Source organism: Aythya ferina (assembly GCF_964211825.1).
Source record: "Aythya ferina genome assembly, chromosome: 25".
NCBI lineage: Eukaryota > Metazoa > Chordata > Aves > Anseriformes > Anatidae > Aythya > Aythya ferina.
This window is the reverse complement of record NC_140323.1, coordinates 4,011,466-4,023,738: the sequence shown is the minus strand read 5'-3', so window position 1 is coordinate 4,023,738 and position 12,273 is coordinate 4,011,466. Positions and strand designations below refer to the sequence as shown.

Genomic DNA, 12,273 nt, shown 5'->3' with positions numbered 1-12,273 from the left:
ATGTCTCTAGCCATGTGTCCATGTCCTGTGTCCAGCTGTGTCCCCATGTTCCTGTCCCCGTGTCCTTGTGCCCCACGTCCCCATGTCTGTGTCCCCATAGCTGTGTCTGTGCATCCATGTCCTGTGTCCCTGTGTCTGTCTGTCCCTGTGTCCCCATGTCCTTGTGTGTGTCTCCATGTCCCTGTGTCTTATGTCCCTATGTCCTCATATCCTTGTGTCTGTGTCCCCCTGTCCATGTGCCCCTGTGTCTGTGTCCCCATATCCCACATTCCCATGCCCGTGTCCCCAAAGCCATGTGTCTGTGTCCGTGTCTGTCCCCACATTCTTGTCCCTGTGCCATTGTGTCCCATGTCCCCATCTCCATGTGTCCCCATGGCCAAGTGTGTCCCATGTTCCCTTGTGTCTGTGCCTGTGTCCCCATGTCCCCATAGCCATGTGTCCATGTCCCTGTTTCCCCGTGTCCCCCCGTGTCCCCCTGTGTCCCCCCCTGTCCCCCCGTGTCCCCCTCTGTCCCCCCCGTCCCCCTCAGTCCCTCCCCTCCCTGCCCTCCCCCCTCCCTCCCCCAGGGGGCGCTGTGCCGCCCAGCGGCTGACGCAATCCCCGCGCGGAGCGGGCGGGCGGTGCCTCCCCCTAACCCCTCCCCCAACGGCAGGGGGCGGGACCTCGCCTCCACCCAATCACCTGCGGCGCCGCTCCTTGACGGACAGCTCCTGCCCTCCGCCCCCGGCGGGGGGGGGGAAGCGCGGAGCCGCGCCGCTCGCGCCCCCGCCGCCATTTTGTAGCGGCCGCCGCCGCCTCCCCGGCCCCGGCCCGGCCCGGGATGGCGCCGGGCCCCAGCGGGGAGCCGCCCTCCGCCGCCCCCGGGCCGCTCTGAGGAGCCTCCCCCTTCCTCCTTCATGGAGCCGAGCGGCCGAGAGCGGGGCAGCCCCATCCCGGGGCGAGCCCGAGCCGCTTCCCTGCTGGGTTTCGCCCCGTTTTGGCCCAAACTGGCGGTGCCCAGCAGCGCGGCCCCCGCCGCCCCGGGGCCGCCTCAGCCCAGCCCGTCCTTCTCGTGGCTGCGCCTCGCCTCACAGCTCCTCTCGCCGCTGCCCTCCCTCCTGCACCGCCTGAGGCCCGGCACGGCCCTCAGCAGCGCCTTGTGCCCGGCCACCGCGGCTCCTCCGCCGCCGGAGCCTCTCCCTTTGCTCCGCCGGGCTGAGGAGAAGGGACACGGAGGAGGAGGAGGAGGTGGTGGTGTGGGGGGGTTGCGGAGCGGGGAGCTTTTTTCCTTCGTTTTGGGCTCCTCCAAGAGCCCCTGGGGCCGGCCGCTGAGCGCTGAGCCCTTGGGGGAGGCCTGGAGGGGCGGCGGGGGCTTGGCCGAGCTGGGGCTGCTCCGCTGCGAGCGCCTCGGGCTCCTCCAGCAGCGCCTCCTCGGCGTGCCCGAGCCCGACCACGGCTACCACAGCCTGGAGGAGGAGCAGCAGCAGCGGGGGGCAGCCGGGGAGCCCTGGAAAAACGAGGAGCAGCAGGCGCCCAAAGGTGCCCCCGGCCCGAAAGGGGAGCTCCAAGGGGAAGGTTTGGGCGGCGAGGAAATCGAGACAAAGATTCGGGTCGCGGCCAGGCCGGCTTGCGCTAATAAGTTGATAGATTATATCCTCGGGGGGACCTCCAGCGGGGAGGAGAGCGCAGGGGATGATGAGGAGGATGATGATGAGGACTGGGATGACGATGAGGATGATGATGGTGATGATGGGTTTGACAGCGAAGGGCTGCTGTCGGATTCAGACGCCGGGAGCCAGAGCGGGGAAAGGTTGCACCTCTGGAAGTCGTTCTTCAGCCTGGATCCTTACAACCCGCAGAACTTCACGGCCACCATCCAAACGTCTTCCAGCAGCCCAGGGAAGGACATGCACGGAGGGTCTGATGTGGAAGAGGAGGAGGACGAGGAGGAGGAGGAGGATTCTTCATGGGCAGACTCATCCTCAGGCTCTCCTCACCTCAGTTCGGAAGAGCACGACGAGTGGGAGTGCAGCAGCGCGGATGAGGCAGAAAACTTGAAACTTTGGAACTCATTCTGTACCTCAGACGATCCTTATAATCCTTTAAATTTCAAGGCACCCTTCCAAACAGCGGAGAAGAAAGGGAAGCCTGGCTCAAAAGGAACAGAGGGGCCGAGTTTGGGCACTTCGGAGCGTAGTCACTTAACTGTCTGTCGGGTACAGCTGGAAAAACATAACTGTGGGGTCCCAGACTTGGTGCAGCATGGCATTCTTTTGGGTGAGAAATGTAGAAGTACCACGCGGAAAAAGGTATTATTTTGTTTTTGTTTGGGGTCTGCTAAGTGGTATGTGGGTGGGGGAGTTCATTTGCACCAGGATTCCAGCCGTGGCGGTGGCAGATGCTACCCTGTGAGCTTATGCTCTAATTATTTGACTGCAATCAGCGTGCCTCAAACGTGATGGGAGGCTTTGTCATTCAGTCACACTGGGCACAGAATTTCTTTACGCTTCATTTCTAGGCTGGAAGTTAAGTTTCTTTTTAAAACATAGTTTTCATTTGTGTTTGCGTTCTAACGTGTCTTCCATCATCAGGCGAGCAGCTGAGACCTGCGATCTAAGTTTTGCCCATGGAAAGCAGCCTTTTCTGTTGTGAATCACGTTGATAAAGTATTTCAGGGCTTGTGTGTGCACAGTGTGACTGAGACTGAAGTGTGGTAAGTACCTAGGAGTGTGGCAAGCCTGCTGTTTGAGTTCTAGGCAGCAAAAGTCTTTGGGAGAAGGAGAGACTCTTCAGTTGTGGGTTAGCACATGCTGTAAGCTGTTAAAACTTTCAGAAGAAGTGCTTTAATGCTCCTAATTCCGTTTAAGGGTTATAACTCTCATTTAAGAGTTATAATTCAGCAGTCTTTAGTTCCATGACATCCTTTTTTATCAGCTTTTGAATGTAAGCTAGAGGTGCTAGGATTCAGGTGAATATATTTCCCCTTTACAAGGTTTTGTGATGCTACAGATGGACACGACTGTAGACACGAGGCGTTCCTCTGAGTCTTGCCTGACACTTCATACCTTTGTGTCAGTAACAGCCTGTGATGCCAAGTCCTGGGATAATGCCCTGGTGTAACAAGACAGCAACAAAGACAAGGTGTGTCCTGCTTTCTGTGCCGTTCTTACAGCACAGATTTTGCCTCCTCGAGAGCCTGGTTTGGATTTCACTTCATACCTGCTCTTGCTGGGGCAGCTGGCAGTGACAAACTTAGGTGGTTAACGCAGGACAAACCTCTGCTTTGCCACCTAAATGGAGAGCAGTTTCTGCAAGAGGACCTTTGTACCTGACAGCACGTGTCTGAAATGCTGTCGCACTGGTGAGCCCGGCTGTAAGTTCCTGCTGTCATGCCCTAAAATCTCGTTGCGTGGCAGATGTGTACACTTAACAGCACTTCTTGACTGCAGTAATAATTTTTTTAGACTAATTTATTGAGTCTGTGTGATGGAGCAACACGGGGAAAGACCAGTGATCTAGATGCAATATTTACTTCAGTGCGTGTACAAAACCCAGTAATTGTGCCCAAGGGTATCTCAGACTGATGTAAAAAGGCTGAAAGGTGGAAACTCGCTAAGGGACAGGCTGATGTAACAGCACCGGGTGCCTGAGGGCAGGTACCTCGTTAGGCCTGCCAGCAAAGGGGGGGTAGAGGTCGCTGAGCAGTGACCAGTGCCTGCCCAGGAAACCTCGCAGCCCTTTGCCCTGCACTGGGCTGTTTCCTCTGTGGCATCATGCAAACAGCAGCCGCGTTCGTGTTTGTACAGCCCTAAAGCCTGGGAGTGTTCGTGTCGCTTGTGGGATGTGTTTGTACCCATCAGATGTGTTCCCAGGGCACGTGGGGGCTGATGGCCACGCTTCCCAGACCACTCCAAGTAATTTGGGGTGGCTGCACTGCAGCTGGGTGACCTCTGGGGCTCGCTTTCAGCACAGTCCCTTGGGGCTTTGTGTCTTCTGGTGGGTATTCCTGCAGGACACCCTTCCTCTGCCTCTCACCTTCGTGCTTTCTGTGAGGGGTAGAAGGTGGCAGTACCACACAAAGCCATCTCCTCCTACGCTTCTCATTATGCTGACACGAACGGGGTGTGAAAGTGTGGGTTTCTGTGAATAAAGTGCAGGAATAGAGCAGCACGGGTTTGCTACCTCCACAGATTCCTTCCTGCTCTTCCTGCTGCAAATTAGAGTGTGCTGCTAGAACTACAGCAGTTGCCTTGTCTTCAGGAATTGGTCCTAGCCTGAGAGTCAAGGGACTCCGACAGCTAGTTTGACCTTTGGTTTTAAGCCTTTTATATAGCTAAATAAAAAGCAATGCCTAATTCTGTAGGCATCTGAACTAGTTTCTCTTTCACTTATTTCTTGATAAGAGATTTGTATCTTTATTTAGCAATCAGCTAAGTGCTGTTGACTTTAGACCCTGACCCTGTGAGGTTTTTTCACTTTCTTAAGAATGAAGAGTGGAAAAAATTGGCCTTCAGTTTGAAGTGCCCCGACTGACTTCATTTCCTTCCGTGAGCTTACAACTGATACCAGCGCTGAGCAGATGAGTTTGTTCCAGTCACACGGAGATGAGTGTTGGTTCCTTAAATGCAGCGTAGTAAGATCCCTTATCAGGCACTCAGGTTGACTCACATGATTACTCATTCCACAGAACAATGGCTCTGGCTTTTTATATGATGCACTAATCAGAAACTGGTTGGTACCATCCGCTCTGAAATGAGTGTTCTGGTACATCCTCCGGAGTAACGTGCTGAAACTGCGTCTGTGAGAGGTTAAAATGGTGCTGGGGGGCTGTTACCTCCCAGGGAGCGTTGGGTGCTCTGCTGTCAGCCCCTGTTCAGGGACTGCTTTGGGTGGAGGGAGAAGTCAGCCGCTGCACGTGAGGTTGCTTTTAAACCTGAGAGGTGAAATATGCTCCTGCCTAGCTGGTGCAGGCCTAGCATGAGCTGGTAGCCCACGTGAGGGTTTGCTGCTATTTCAGACAACTTTTATTTTTAAATAATTGTATGCGCAGGTTTGGTTTACGCTCCTTTTGTGTATTTGGCTAACGACTTGTCTTTTCCAGGTAACCTTCCTTGAAAAAGTTACCGAGTATTACGTCAGCAGCGAGGAGGATCGGAAAGGACCCTGGGAAGAGCTTGCCCGAGATGGCTGCAGGTTCCAGAAACGTATCCAAGAAACAGAAGAAGCCATAGGGTACTGCTTCACCACAGAGCATAGACAGAGAGTCCTGAATAGACTCCGAGAAACCTGCTCCAAGGGGGTTGAGCCCTTCTAGCACCTTAAAAGGACCTGGTAGTTGGGTGTGACCCAGCGCACTCACAAAGATCTTCAAGAAGTGGCAGCTGCGTGTGCTTTTTTTTTGAAATGGGGAGAAAAGTGGGATTCTAATGCTTTTTCCCAGTTTAATATTCAGCCAACGAATATACCTGTGTGTATCCCGTTTTTGACATCCAAACAGAACCTTTCGAGTATCAGCAAGGGTGAGGGCGGTATAATTGCATTCCTCTTCAGTACCATTTGAGAAACGGACTGCTTTAGGTTAAATCCATTCCAAAAATGCCTTGTCTGCCGTACGTTGAGAAGTGGTGGCTATTCAGTTGGAATTTTGCACTTTGAAAAAGCAAACATATTTTGAAGGAAATATTTATGGAGCTCAGAACCTAGCTATTGCAGTTTTGATTTAAAGTTTCTAAAGGCATGTGCTATTTGTTTGTGGTTCTCCATTTTCTCTAACCTACACAAAAGTCTCCGATTTTGTTAGCTCATGTTAACTTTACTGCGTGAAGCAGAGGCTTTTTTTTTTGCTTCCTTTTTCAGGTCCCAGTTTTGCGTGTAATCTAATTGTTTGAGTGTTGATGTAACGCTTTCACGTCTAAATATTTCAGTCTAGCACACTGGGGGATTCAGGGGAACTCTGGTGCACTCTAAGCCCTTTGGTTTGTCTTTATTTAAGTAATACCTTTGCCCAGTACTGTTCCAAAGGGTGTTGGCTGCTTGTGCACCAAGCTGCTTTGCTTTCAGGGCAGTGAAAGGCCTCGTCCTGATCAATAATTGAAGCTTCGAGGTACATATCAAAGCTGTGGCTGATGGTCAGAATTGATAGCTGCACGTGTGGAACCAGGCCCTAGGTCTTTAGGTAATCTCAGAGCAACTTCACCCTAATTGCTTCTGCTTCCCGACTGAAGTGGAGTGTGCTTTGTATTTCTTTTATCGGTGCGTGTAAGGAGAATTATCTTTCTGGAAAGCTAAGACTACAGAGTGCTGTGTTCTTTACCAGAAGCCAGTATTAATACCTCTCTGCGTCCGCACTTTTGTTCGTTTGGTACCAAAATAACATTTCACGTTTGGCATCTGAAAGTTGAGGTCCTCGGTGGAAGGAAAACACTCCTTATTTGTGTTCGTAACTTAAAATGTTTAATTGTTTCAGTCAAAATAAAAGAGCAGCACAGTTTGGATATGCATGTGGACCTGGGAGATGATGTATGGCTGTAACCCAAGCAGGAATGAGGTCATGCAATGGAATAAATACCAGTCAGATCTAAAGAATTTGTATCTGTTTGCAAAAAATAGTGTGGGGAAATGATTTGCTATTTTGTTCATTCAGCTGACTAGGAGTGCCTCCGTTTTTGTAAGGAAGAGACCTAGAAACACTTGAGATTTGTCGTCTCATTACTCAAATTTGAATTCAAAAGGAGTTATGGATACATGGAGAAAAGAGCTTCACAGAGCTTTACAGAATTTTTTGCTTCATCTTGCTGTGCTTCTGGCGATTTTAATTGTCTTAAATTTCAGAGCTGTGGGGTTTACTCTTTATGGAAAAAGTTTTTATTCTTTGGATTTAAAAATTACCTTTCTCTGCCACGTGCTAGAAGTGTTAATTACGAAATTAAGAGAGTTAACTATGATTTATACCAGAGTTGTCACATAAAATACAGCTGAAACTTGGGCAGCCTTATGGATTGGCTAATTGAAATCCATGCAACAATGTTATTTTAATCCCTGTGGAATAAAAAAAAACCAACACATTCTTTTCTAAAAAAGATTATTTTAGTTGTGAAATCGTAAATCCTGCCCTTGAATCTTATGGATTAGCTTTCAGTTTTTAGGAGTTGATTTTTCTGTATCGTATTTGATAACAGGTGTTCTGCTGTTTTGTTTAGGGAAAAGCACGCGGGATGATTAATGTGTTAGAATTGGAGAAAACTTGTTGACATATGGTCCTAGCGTGACTGATAAGGAAAAATGCTGTTCCTTGCTCCTGGTAAAATATACGAGAGCTTTTTTCCATGACACTCCTAGTTTATTTGGTCTTGTAAAGCTTGCTGCTGCTTCCATTACTCTGGCGAACTTGGTGTAGGGGTGTTCATAAAAACCTCCAGGGTGATGTGAATTAACACCTGCAAACGCCGAGCAGCTTTGTGTAGAGGCTTGGGAAAGGCTACAGCTGGAAATGAACAGAACTGACAAATTATCTACAAGCTAGGCTGAAAACTGTTCCTTCCAAAAGTCCTTCTGATATCTGAGATTATTTTTTTCAACCTGCAGTGTATGAAGCACTCTGTTCTAAAACTGCTGGTTCTCAGAGAAACGTGCCTGCTCGGGTAAGTTTTTTTTTTTTGTTTTTTTTTCCCTCCTCTCAAACCTCATACTTTCAGAGTATCCAGTGGTGGTAGGAAGTTATTCTAACACTAAATTCATGAGCAAGCTCATTATTTTTTGTCACCATCTTCCCTATACCATACTTTAAAGGTGTCTTACAGGATGTGTACACGTGCGTTTGGAGTGAAACATAAAAAAATAATACTTGTTGAACTTTAAATCAAAACTGTAATTATCAGATTTTATTTTTGTATAATTTAGAGAAAGTTAGAAAACCTTCAGCATTGGCTTTATACAGATTTTAATTGATTTGTGTCGAGTTTGTTGGGTTTTTTATACCTAAAGTTATATTTCTGTACATAACAAAACTATTCAGAACTAATCTGTAAATTGTAATAAAGATATTTGCAAGATAACGCTGCGCTGTGCTTTTATTTGAAGGAGCTGATGGGAGATGTTGTGAAACTGTGCCAAAGCCCAACTCGTGCCTGTATATTTCGCTTTGAGAACGTTAAATGCTTCGTCAGAATTGGTGTTACAGAGGTGGTGGTAATTTGGGAGCAGGCTGTAAGGTCTGAACCAGTAACTGTATAAGTGTAAGGGCTCCTGTACTGCTGGAGCTTCGAAACTGACCCAAAATGTGCAATTCCTCGTGATTCACGTTGGGTCTTGGCTTGGTGTAAGCGAGGATGGTAACGTTTTATTGCTCCAAGTGACAACAAATACCATAGATTTGCTTTCCTTACTGGTTAGCACAACTGTTCAACCATGATTACTGCATGGTTTTGAAGGTTTTTCCTTTTTTTTTTTTTTTTCCTGAAGCACTTCCAAGTTTCTGCACTGAAATAAATCCGAGGTGTCACCTTGTGAGCAGAAGTGACCTGAGGGTGCCGAACACCTGATCCTTCTTTAATTAGAAGAGCCCAAACACTTCTGTGTTTTGCTGCCTGGTGTTGGACGTTCGCACAGTGAATCATTTACTCCCTTGTGTTGCAATGAACTGAGAATAAAACGATTTTGAGGAGCTCAGGATAGGTGAGAGTGTAGGAAGGTGGCGTTACCTGCCATAGCTGCTTTTAAAGAAGGACCTCACTTCGTGTAAACCAGGATCTGTCACTCCACGCTTTTAGGCCAGGGAATTGGTTGGGATAAGTGGGCATTTTCACCACGAGAAAGAAAAACTTCCTGGGACGTGACGCTGATCAGGCTGGGTGGGAGGATTTTGGCCGGAGCCACTGCTGATGAACATCCTCCTGGTGACGTCCTGGTGGCTGCGCTCCTCACGGCACGGGAATGTCTGGAATGAGTTGAAGGGCCCGGGGTTGGTCACACCTCTTTCAAGCAGTGTTTTAGGGTGAGAACTCCCAACTTGCTGCCTGCTTCGTTTATGCCTTGAGGAAAAGTGCAGCTTAGAGCTACTTCTGGAATAACACAAGAGGTGCTGTGGGTTCTGTTTTGCAGCACAAACCATCTTTCACCACGCTGCATCTTTTGCAGGCACCTCTAGAATCACCCCAGCCCTGTATTTATTTCTGGAACAGCATCGGGGTACAAAACTGCTGAGCTAAACAAGGAAAAACATTTTGGGAGCTGCACGGAGTCCTCAGGAATCCCACACTCGCTCGTTGAATATAATGAGCAAACCTACGTAATTACTGGGAGCTGCAGCAGTTTGCTAAAGTCGCGTTCACCTGTTCTGCTGGCTCTAAAATCTGCCTTAAATGAGCATTGTAATTTCCTTTTATTCGGCGTGATGGCTTAAAGAAATGCAGTTAGTGTGCTAAATGAAGGCTTCCGTGGATCTGGCAGTGCATCAAGATGCCATCTGGAACGCAGAAATCCTGCTGGGGTTTCTTTATCAGCGCTGAAGTCTGCACTTGGAGTTTAGCTGACAATTCATCTGCGTTAGCGTGGAGCTGCTCTTGCTCTGGGAGCTGTATCTGCTCCGTGGGACTTGAGAACTTGTTTGTCAGCAAAGCACGCGGGGAGTAAATAAGCTGCTATTTTGGTAGTCGGCAGTGACTGCATCCACCGAAATGTCATTTGCAAATTAATACAGCTGCAGAGCTGGTTGGGTCCCACAAAAGCAGGTTTCTTCCGAAACTTAGAGGCAGGATGAGGACCGCGGAGGGGTTGTGAATCACGCTGTGACTGCGATGCCAGGGAAAGCCCAGCTCTCCTCAGCTGCACGGCCACGAGCTGATGGACTGTGCCTCCGATACAACCCAGGGTCTGGTCTCTGTATGGTGTGGGCAAAACATCCTGTGAAAAACGTGCGTTAGTCTCGTGGGTTTGAGGTATTAGAGGCCATTAGGAGCAGGCATCCATCTGCCCCTGCTGCTCCTGCTCCAGCCTGGGAGCAATAAAAACATTTGCTGCTTTGTGTCGCCCTTCCAGCTGTACAAGCACATCGCACACGTGCTGCTTTCCCTGCCTGCTCTCAGGGTGGCACGCAGCGCTTTGCTAGATGTTGGACACGTCTTCCCTTTTTCTCCTTTCGATCGGTAGGTGCTGCTTTTAGCAAAAGGAAAAAAAAAAAAGACACAAACCGATGTAGAAATGTGCTGCTCGGTGTAGGCAGCTCTGCTCTGACAGGCTGGATGGGAAGCTTTGGGGTCAGAAAGAATAAGAAAGGAGGTTTTTATCAGCACGGCTTCCTGCTTCAAGATGCAAACTGGGTTTTGTGCTGGCTCCCCAGCTCTAAAACAAAGCCGTTGAGGACCAGTTCCTGCTGTTTTGCAGTCTGAACAGCTCCGGGTGGCACTATTTTAAGCTGAATCCCAAAGCCTGCCTTCAGAGAAGGGAGCTGCCATGAAAAATAGCCGATGCATACGCAGCAGCAGCAGGAGGAAAAGAGGACTTTGATGCTCCGTGTGTCTGGGGAGGTTTGTGGAATAGGATAAGTGTGTTTAAAATCACCCCGGCCCAGCTGTGGGGTGGCCCCGCGTGAGCTTGTCTGCACCCTGCGGGCAGTGCTGGCCAGCTTGCTTCCCCCTGGCACCTCCTCGGGCAGAAACCAGCTCCAGCCTCGAAGCTTTTTGCATGCAGGGAGCAGCCTTCGGCCGAGAGCAGCTGGGACCAGGTCCCAGGAAGGGACAAAGCCACGGCAGGGGGCTCAGCGCGGCTGCGTTCAGCACCTTTCCCCCTCCCTGGGCACGCACCAGGCTGCTTGTTTTAAGCTCGCTGCTTCGGGTTGCGTTTCAGCCAAGATAATTCAGACCAGATCTGAGGTTGAGGCTTCTGGCGAGGGGGAAGCACGAGCAGATTAAAGAGGTTTCACTTTCAGAGCTGGGGGTGTTTCGCTGGCCCCTTTCCATGCCTCCTCCAGTGCGGGCTGGTGGGAGCTGCGGCAACAAGCCTTACACCAGCTCGGAGGGCCTGGGGTAGGTCTGGGAGCTGCTGCTTGCCGTGCCCGATGTTAAATGTTTCACTCAGAGTGGCTGCAAGAGGCTGTTAAACATCTGCTTGCAATCTCACCGTCTGGGCTCCGTCACGCCAGCCGGGCAGGACCCGCCGAGCTGCACCCAGGAGCGCTCCCAGCAACGGCGTTTGCCGGCCCGTTGATCAAATCAGGAGCACTTTGCAGCCAGGCAGAAGGAGCACGAAGCCATTAGCCTCTCTGCTCCGCTGCTCCCTCCTGCTTGAGGGGGTTCCTGGCCTCCCCGCGGCAGCTGGGAGCACCAAGAGCACAAGAGCTCATGGGCGCACGGCGAGGTGGCTCTGGCGAGATGGTGCCCGTGTCCTAAGCCTGGCTCTGCACAATCTTGAAGCAATTAGCTGAGCACCATGTAATGAGGCGCTGGGAGAGGGCAGATGAGGATCCAGGGGATGGGCTGCAGCGGTTCCTTGGCCAAGGCTGCGGCGTGGGTGAGCTGGGGAGGGAGCAGCGCTCGCAGCTCCGGCAGCGCTGCTGCCCTGCGCTGCTGCGGCTGCGTTTCTGGAAGGAGCTGGAGAAAAGCTCCTGTCCAGGAGGTGGTGCCAGAACCGTACCGCAGCACCCGCAGCCCCGGCACGCCGCCCTCGGCTCTCACCCACCGCCTCACCTCTCGGCAGGGCAGGGCGCGAAGGTGAGCGTGGTGCCACAAGCCACCGGTGCCACCAGCCCTTCCTGAGCCAGCCCTTTCTTCGCAGAACCGCCCGGCTTCGCGGCATTCCTCGCCTCTGACTTGCGAGGGCTCCACGCAGGAAACTTCCCCAGCCTTCATTTATCTTCCCCCACGAGGGCAAGTCACCCTCAGCGAGCGTGGAGCTGGGTGTCAGACCGCAGCTCACGCCAGACGGCCTCTGAAGCAACAATTAAGCCCTGGCGGTGCCGGTGTCACCTCATTGCTCACCCAGCACGGCCCTTTTCCGCGTGCTTTGCTTCCCTTTTGCTTTTGTTCTCCCCATCATCCCTGCCACCGGGGCTTGAAGAGAAGGCTCGGTGCCCGGCACGTAGCAGAAGGTGTCCGCTGGTGGCTGCTCCCCAGGGATGGGCAAGCGAGGTCCTTGCACCCAAAGCAGCATCACCCCAAAGCTCACCCAGAGCTCCTGGGCTTTTCAGGGCTGTCTCCTGCAGAGGACTGATGCTGCAGCAAGGAAATCCACAGGGCTCTCGTCCCCATCTCCTCCATAGGCCTGGTCCCGGTGCAAATCCCTTTGGGCACTGGTGTGCGG

At 51.3% G+C, this 12,273-nt stretch overlaps 1 protein-coding gene across 3 annotated transcripts; it reads left to right on the top strand.

Annotated features, from left to right (window-relative positions):
* The first annotated feature begins 739 nt into the window (after positions 1 to 739).
* Positions 740 to 8,033, top strand: PPP1R15B (protein phosphatase 1 regulatory subunit 15B). Of its 3 annotated transcripts, XR_014685735.1 has the most exons (3): positions 740 to 2,288; positions 2,571 to 2,692; positions 5,081 to 8,033. XR_014685735.1 is itself a non-coding variant. In XM_084497591.1 (2 exons), exons 1-2 carry the CDS (start codon positions 897 to 899, stop codon positions 2,580 to 2,582), a joined length of 1,404 nt encoding a protein of 467 aa, XP_084353717.1. In that variant the 5' UTR covers positions 740 to 896; the 3' UTR covers positions 2,583 to 5,203. The 3 variants fall into 3 exon arrangements, 2 of the variants coding, with proteins under 2 accessions (XP_084353717.1, XP_084353716.1); XM_084497591.1 differs by having other exon boundaries at positions 2,571 to 5,203; XM_084497590.1 differs by lacking the exon at positions 2,571 to 2,692 and having other exon boundaries at positions 742 to 2,288.
* Positions 8,034 to 12,273: the final 4,240 nt, after the last annotated feature.

Bases quoted from the DNA above. Each gene is read 5' to 3' on its own strand.
- PPP1R15B (XM_084497590.1), top strand. From the start codon at position 897: ATGGAGCCGAGCGGCCGAGAGCGGGGCAGCCCCATCCCGGGGCGAGCC. The intron at 2,289-5,080 runs GTATTATTTTGT...TGTCTTTTCCAG, and splicing joins GAAGTACCACGCGGAAAAAG to GTAACCTTCCTTGAAAAAGT.